Consider the following 8,248-nt stretch of genomic DNA (forward strand, 5'->3'; position numbering starts at 1 on the left):
AGCGGTAAGTTGGCAACACTGGAAATCTGGCATTTTTTTACTAAATATTAAATAATATAAAATAATAAATGCAACATGCACAGTTGTGTGGTTTCTTTTGGTCTTCCTATCCATGAATTTAAAATTAAAAAAAGACCTTTCTATATTTAAAAATATTGAATGAAATATGTTTTACTATTGAACATCATAGTTTAAATGGTCAATTTATCCTGTTAAACAGACCATAACATCTGATTGGTTAACTTCAAACCAGTCACTGTATCTTTATTATAGTTACTCTTCCTGATTTCAACACTTGATTGTGTAATAAATAATACATTTAGAATATGTCTAAAATAAAATTTTTAGAACAAATATTTGGAATAAACCGTTTACTAATTTCCCCTGATGTCTTGCATCAAACTAAAGATTTTTGTCTAAAGGACTGAATAGCAGCTCTATCTGTATGACCGAAACCTCCAGACACGTATATCACATACATAACAGCCAACACCTGACATTTTATTAATTTACATTAGGACTGGAGCTGAACTCTGAAGTTTTAGGTGGTAAATATATTTGCTCTGACGCGTAATATGGTTTAATTTATCTGCTATTGATTGTAAATGTAACTATTTTCTCTACCCTTTAGACTCATCCCAGATACTCACTTCTTCTGGACCGAACCTGTCTGCTCAGACACAAGCCCAGAGCTCTGGTCACATGCAGCCTCTGTTGGATCAGCCCATGGCCCAGGCTGCCTCCGGCATGCACAGCAATCTGCAAAACACCATTCAGGCACAAATGCAAACCAGTCTAGAAAATGCACTGCAGTCCAACAGCCAAACTCCAATGCAGACCAGTCTGCAGTCCCAGATACAGAATCAGATGCAGGCAACGATTTCTGCAACGTCGGGCATGGATAAAATCGAGGACATATTGGAAAGTCTGCAGAAGCATTGAGACTCGTTTGGACAGACGTGTAGCTAAAAGTTAAATCGGCAAAAGTGGCGTCTTGGTTTTTGTGCCGATGCCATGAAAACAACAACAAGAAAATCTAAATATTTAATAACAATTTGCTCTTTTACTAAAAACCCAAAATATGAGCTTTGACATCATTTTTAAAAGGTCATCATTATTAATTTTTCATTTTAGTGTGCATTCATTGCTCTCAAATTGTTGATTCCGCCTTTTGTAATTATCCATCTTGCAAATTAATGAGGCCCGGCGTAACTGCTTGATGAATTAATCCTAAAAAAAAAAAAGAAGAAAAAATGCAGTGTTTTTTTGCCGTACTCAGATATTGTGAGCCTCAGAGATTATGCTACAAACCTGCTTTGTGCGGGAGAAGGAACCAGAAAGGCTTGACGGGAGATTGTGGTCACTTGGGAACAGAGCAGGAACAGAATATCAGATTCCATTGATGCGCAGGTTAACAGCTGAATCTCATTTTGTGACTGTAAATCCTTCATATAACCAGGGTTTAAAAAAAAAAAAAAAAGGTAAAAAAGAACATTTTATCTTTGATATTTTCTGGCTATACAGACTTCTGTTTCTCTTAAACCTTGGATTCACATGACGGCAGTCCCTCCCCTACAAATTCAGGTGAAATAAAGTGCATTCTTTGTAGAATAACGATGCCTCTAAACATTTGCTGGCATGAATTTAATCTCTGAGGGAGGATAGAAGAACAATGCTATCAGCTGTACTCCTTAAAAACAGGCGAGGGCCTGTAATGAATAGATGAATAACGCCACTGAATGATGGCTTCTTGTTAAAATCGAAAACATAAATTGACCATTAATAATACTGGTTCATTTGATCTATTTATCTTTAAATTATTTCATTTTCCAGTGAAAAATTCAACCAACCCATTAGCTAGCCTGCAGCTGCTTACCAGACATGAAGCTGCCAGCTTGAATTATAATTTAGCGTTACTTAATAAAGGTAATTAGTCCCACTCTGTTGCTTTCATTTATTTATTTATTTTCAATATATTATACCCCATTACCTCTAACCAACTCATGGTTATTCTAAACATAAAAGTTTGTATATAATATTTTACAACTACAAATGAGATTCAGCCTGTTAAACGATGTGACCGAGCGGCTGGTTTTGCCGTCACCACGCAGTGTTTTCCCGTTTAGGCTCATCGTTGGGTCTAGCAAAGCTTCTTTGGTGAATTTCAACAGCATTCATTTTTGTGTCATTTTTCAGTTTGTTAGTTTTTGTGATTTTTTTTTGTTTTTTGTTTCCCATTTAAATGTGCAGGTAACCTTTTACCATTTAATTGTCGACAGAAAGCAGCTTTCCACTAGTGGAGAAAAAAAGAGAATAAAAAAAAAGAGTGTTGTGTGGTTTTATAGACATTTTATCTCAAGCACTTTATAACCTTTTTGTGTAACCTGCTCCTGATTATCCGCCCATCCGCAGCTCTGTAAGGAACAAGCTGAATTTGTACATGAGAAGAAAAAAAAAAACGTCTTTGTAGTTATGAATACATTTAAATCAGTCGTGTTTTTTCACATTTTATCATATCTTCTGGTCTGTTTTCGTTGATAGCGTTGTATAGAAAGCCAACTTGCTGTCAAATGCTTGTGTTCAGTCTCAGTGGTCCAGAAGCAGCCATTTCCATTAGAGCGTTGTGATTTGTCACTGAGTGGTTCAGTGGGCCTTTCTTCTTATTTTTGTTTTACACCAAACCTATTCATCTAAAATATTATTTTACTTTGAAATGAAGGATACCGTTTACTTTTTTTTTTTTTTACCGATTCACTGTAGATGGTTATACTATGTCTTGTTTGCGTGTAGAGTGGCACCAGATGAAGTTTTATGACTCGTCTCTTTCATATTGAGCGAGGGCTCGCTGTTACTCAGAAGCCAGAGTTTAGATTTTATCTATGGTGCTATGTACCGGAGTTACAGGCACCTCAGCTGTGACGTTAACCGTTTCTAATAGCGCTGGCTTTACTTTTAATCTTTGCAGCAAAGTTGAGTCCACAGAGCTGGCTGTTTGTTGTGGGTTCTGACTGGAGCGAAGCAAGGCGTACCAAAGCTCCTGTTGTGATTCGTCGCCATCCCGTCTCATGCTCGTCCTCGTGGATGCCCTCGTGTTTACTCGTTTTTACAGATGAATGCAGCTCTCCTGTGGAAAGCAATTCAGCAGATTTACAAATGGAAGGAAAAAAAAAAGGTACTCTTCACCAGTTTGATACAGTTCATGACTCAGGGTTCCTACACAGTCTGGATAAGAAGGAAATTTGATTTCTGAATTTTCCAGATCTGTTTAGAAAATGTGGATATTTCCAGACTTTATTTGTGTTCCTTCTTACTTGCATATAGTTTCTGTCTTTAGGTTCTTCTCTGTATCCGTCCTCAGTCTCCCTTTCATTAATCCTATCTCCAATCCTAACTGCCTAGTGCATTTTTTTTCTTCTGATCTCCTCTTCCCTCTGGTTTTAAATCCTACCCACCATAAACACAAAACATTCATATTTTAAAAAGATCAGTCTGGAATTTTTACACAGCTATTGTTTGGGAACCCTGATTTTTTTTTTTTCCATGTATATTGTCACTGCTGTTCTTTCCATATTTAAAAGCAGCCAATTTGGCATAATCAAAAAGCCAATTTCTAAATATTCAGATGTTAGCATAGCATTGGTCATAAACTCATTTGTTTACATTTTCATAGTCATGCTCTTGTCCTGCAGCTGTTAGGGATCCATTTTAAAGTAACTTATCTTTTTTTAAATTTTGTATCCATGTATCAAAGGGTAGAGTATTTTTGTAAAAACAAAGCTTTTTTTGTTTGTTTTTTTTTTGTTTTGTTTATGCTCATAGCACAGGAGATATCATAGAGAGTGTGCTTTTCTTGAGATGAAGCGCAGGTTTACTGTGAACTGTTTAAAGTTGAGAAATATAATCAAGTGGACATCGTTATTGATTTTACCCAAACTGTACAAACATGAGGATGTATGGGCAAATCTTTTTTTTTTTTTTTTACATCTTTAGTTTTTAAACTGTTTTCATGTCATGCATCTCAAATGGCACTTTGACTCATCCGTTTTACTGTAGATCAGGTTAGAGCTCAGTCACGCGTCTCCAAGCATTCCCTTCCTCTCGGTCAGAGGAGATGAAAAAAAAAAAAAGAGCACACAGCGTAGTGGAAGAACCCTGGAAAGGTTAATGCCTCTTAAAGCCATACCAACACAGAAAGCCAACCTGTGACTTCGCTTTCATGAATGTAAATTTTACCTCATGGTGTGGACACCTGGCTTGGTCTACATCTAACATCGGACCAATTAACGTTTCACAGATTTGTTTTGTTTGTTTTATTATTTGAGGCACAGAGAATAGAAGTGGGCGTGGCATCAGCTGTCATTGGATTATGGTTTGGTTTCATGTCCAGTCCTTAACATTTTCCAGTAACCTGGTTTACTTCCACCTGAAAATGAAGAACCCTGGTAAACATTGAATCAGAAGGTGGCGAAGAGACAGCACATACATCTTTACATTTTGTCTGTTTTGTTTTTTCTTTTTTTTTTTTCGTCCCTTCAGTCACATGTAGGTGAATATCCATGTATATTTAAATGTGAAATACACTGCAGGGGTATCTTGAATTTCAATTGTGATGCTTTTCAACAGAACTTTGTGTGCCTTGACAAATTAACCATTGCTCTGCTGTGTTTACTGGCGTCCCTTTTGTGTCCTAACTCCTTGTCCTTTTTATCCTCTCGGACCCTTGTGACATAAATAATTTCAGCACCCATCAACAAAGCTCATACCGTTGTATTTTATTTTCTAATTTTAGTGATTTTGTATGTTTGTTTATTTCCAGAATATAGCGCATCTTTCATGCGCTTTTGGTTTTCATTTGAGGTTTTTCACGCCTCATGAGATTTGTACATGTGAGGTAAAAGGGACAAGACAGTGGCGATTGTTTTTGTAGAAAACGTCCTGGTGTTGGTGTGCTTGTCAACATTCGTTGATGTGAAACGCTCGATCAAAAGGGGCAGCCATGATAAGGTAACCGTTTGCCAATAGTGTGAGCTGTATCTTGTGCATAACCGATTTGCTCACTTCTCCTAGTTTGCTTTCTACTTCACATCCTTCGACGGTTCTGTTGTATCGGTTTCGTGTAGCTTGAGCTTTAGTATCTTAGCCTTAAGACCCTGCAGTAAGGATAAAGGTCAACCCAGCGTGTTATACATTTGAACTATTATTAAACATGTTCTTTGCCTTTGTCTGGACATTTGTATACTCTTCTGTTTATATCTGTAATCCTGCTGCTACATTAAATGAATTAATAAAAATCTAAATGTCTTATTTTCTTTTGTTCACCCTATATGATCTATCCCAGATGCATTTTACTGTTATTAACAACTCTCCATTAGCTTTGTTGGAAATAATTTATTGTGAAAATAAATTACTGTCCCAGAAATCAGATCCTTTTGAGGGCAATTGTTCTTAAAACAAAGAGATGGATCAGTTTGTGAAAGCATTTATCTTCAAAGATCGGTCAGGTTTCCCAAAGATTAAGCAGAGGCAGAGCTAAAAGTTGAAACTGTAGCCTTAAAAGCTGGAGTTTGAAACCTGAGTTCAATAATGACCCTAAATCCAAGGACAACTTATATCTTGGTTTTCTTAAATAAATTACTTGAAGAGGTCATATGCCAAAGAAGAAATCCCCCTGAATTAAATGTTTCAGCCAGATAAATACCCAAAGTATACTAGTAGGTGAACAGCAGCAGCTTCACAGCTCTATCCTTGGATTTACTCAACCAGAAACTGATTGATGGCCTGCTGGTTCTAAAACAAAGCCAAGAACATCAGGACTATGGTGTCATTGTCCTGGAGCGGTCCGTTACATACAGATCTGGTCGGAACCAAAATACTAAATATTAAGTATTTATAGATTTATACTATAAATGATTCCAACAGCTTAATATGGCTATATATTGCTTCGATCAACTATTGGGTTTGCTTTTGAATATTGTGCAGTTTTTGAAATGTATGAGTTTATGACAAAAATAAATATTTTTCCTTTAATCGGATTGCGAAAGGAAATTTAGTTATTGAATTTAAACCAGGTGAAACTGAAATCTTTCCAATCAAGTTCTGGATGGAGCATATTAATGGACGTATTTTTTACAATTCTGGTAAAGGTACTCGTGAAAGTAGGTCACTCTGTCAGCCAAAGGTATGCTATAAAACCTATACTTCATTTAACTATTAATCGATTATGAAATTAGTTGGCTTTTATTTCAATAATTAATCTTAATAGTTTCAGCCCTTATTGGTGTATGCATATATATATGATAGAGGTAAAGAAAACAATCTGATGAGCTTTAAAATATGTTGTCTGTTGTCCATCTAAAGCTGCTTGCATGTTCCAGTGTTCACTCATCCTAGTTAAGTCATCAACCCACATGAGCTTAACTACATCAGTGTGTGTTTTAAGAACTTTTTTTGTGAAGTGAAGCATTAAAAATCCATGCTTCTGCATCCAACTCATTTTAGTGTTTGTCACTGAAACAAAAAAAAGTGGACTCCAATCTTAAAATCTGACAGTATTGAGATATTTACTAGTGACAGTAGAAGCACAAATCAGTTTTACCTTCATTTTAAACATATTGCTTAAAAGTTGTCTTTCACATTTCACCCTGGATACAAGAGTTCAGGACAATCACAGCTGCTCAAAGTTTACTCAGTCTTTTATGCAGAATCTTCTTGAAAAAGGTGAAAGGATCCAAAATATCAAAACCAACATTAAACTCAGGTTTTTTCTTTAGAGCAAGAGCACCCACCAACGTTGCCAACATTGCTGTCAGCCCCCATATGTGATACTGGTTCCCTGAAGCAGGATCTCTGAAGTAAAATGAGTGCAATGGTCCAGTCACCCCGGCAACACCGTGGGTAGCATAGTGATCCTTCTCTCTGGTGAAAAAGTCCAGGGGAACCGCAAACACAGCACTGACCTCTGATGGGTTTAGGGCTGGAATAAATGTTTCCTCTATGAAACCGACCACAGGGCTCACCAATAGGCCTTTCTGTTGAAAAACATGAAGGTCTGTGAAGAAATGATGGAGCTTAAACTCTGAGAAAAAGTGCATCAAGTACCTTACCTTGCTAAAGACTGGAAACAATGTGCAGACCACCTCAACCTGATCAGGAGGTAGACCTATCTCCTCGTGTGCCTCTCTCAGGGCTGTGTGGACATCATCCTGGTCACTAGGGTCTCTCTTTCCACCGGGAAAACACACCTCACCAGCACCAGTCCTCAACTACAGATGGGAAAGAGAGTCTCAATTAAAGCTCAGAGTGAAAGCCAGCATTTATCCAGCACAGATAGGTCATTTATGTATGTTACCTCCTGTGAGCGTAGAGTGAGTAAGGTGTGAAGCTGACCACCCCTCACAAACAGGGGGATCAGCACTGAGGCTTTAGGCAGGACGGGGAGATACGAGAATTTCTCTCCAATGTCAAACTGCTTTAATGTGGCTACTGCCTCCTCTTTTAGAAGCATAGTTGTGCCATACATTAAAACTTTACGAATTGTCACGATTTTTTTCAATTTCTGTAACACAGAAAACATGCCCTTCTATGTTTATTTTTCATTAAAAAAATCAAAGGAGAGAAGGTAGTGATTTACCTCACAGGCAACTTTTGTTCATGGTAGAAGATAGCAACGAAAAGTAATCCCGGAAGGTGATCCAGAAGCTATGTGTGCGTAGTTAACGGTAATTGGTTCTTTTTCCGAAAGACCAGCCTTATTCTTATACAAGCAACCAACCAAGGAAAGGTACGGTGCTGACGTCACCAATTGATAGAAACCAATGGAATTAGAGCACACTGGTACTAGGTCGACGCCGCTTCTTGGAAAAAAAAAAAGGAAAACGCATGAGCGGCCACCATATTGTGGGTGGCAAATGCTCACGAACAAACCATGAGGCGCTTTTATATGAAACTAAAAGAAACAAATACATATAACAAGGGAATTAGATAGATTTGAAGCAGAGAAATACTTGCCAACCAATGATTTATTTAAACTATAAAAATGGAACGCTTATTTTAAAGGAAAAATAAATATATTAGAGAACTGCCTCGCTCCACCAGCAGGTGTGTCCGAGTTTAACTGCGTCTAGCCTAGACTGTGGATGAGAGCCTACGGCTTTATTGTTTTCTAAGTGTTTTAGTGTGTATTTTCCACCAGTAAGTTCAAAAATAAAAACGTGATTCCAGTCAACCCGTTCAGTTGCAGACAGCTCAT

General features: G+C 37.4%; 2 protein-coding genes across 5 annotated transcripts in view; one reads left to right on the forward strand and one right to left on the reverse strand.

Annotated features, from left to right (window-relative positions):
• Positions 1-2,444, forward strand: part of LOC107103978 (nuclear factor of activated T-cells 5-like) — a 28,957-nt gene extending 26,513 nt beyond the window's left edge. For all 3 annotated transcript variants that reach the window (XM_015403859.1, XM_015403865.1, XM_015403872.1), the window contains exon 12: positions 632-2,444. In XM_015403859.1, coding sequence (XP_015259345.1) covers positions 632-942 — 311 coding nt within the window. In that variant the 3' untranslated portion in view covers positions 943-2,444. The remainder of the gene's footprint in view (positions 1-631) is intronic.
• Positions 2,445-6,365: 3,921 nt separating this feature from the next.
• Positions 6,366-7,698, reverse strand: nudt7 (nudix hydrolase 7). Of its 2 annotated transcripts, XM_015403699.1 has the most exons (4): positions 7,631-7,698; positions 7,349-7,555; positions 7,104-7,262; positions 6,372-7,028 (listed from the first exon to the last, which is right to left on the reverse strand). In XM_015403699.1, exons 2-4 carry the CDS (start codon positions 7,517-7,519, stop codon positions 6,675-6,677), a joined length of 684 nt encoding a protein of 227 aa, XP_015259185.1. In that variant the 5' UTR covers positions 7,520-7,555; positions 7,631-7,698; the 3' UTR covers positions 6,372-6,674. The 2 variants fall into 2 exon arrangements, with proteins under 2 accessions (XP_015259177.1, XP_015259185.1); XM_015403691.1 differs by lacking the exon at positions 7,631-7,698 and having other exon boundaries at positions 6,366-7,028; positions 7,349-7,573.
• Between the last annotated feature and the right edge of the window lie 550 nt (positions 7,699-8,248).

Source organism: Cyprinodon variegatus, unplaced genomic scaffold, assembly GCF_000732505.1.
Source record: "Cyprinodon variegatus isolate N-32 unplaced genomic scaffold, C_variegatus-1.0 Scaffold35, whole genome shotgun sequence".
NCBI classification, from domain to species: Eukaryota; Metazoa; Chordata; class Actinopteri; order Cyprinodontiformes; family Cyprinodontidae; genus Cyprinodon; species Cyprinodon variegatus.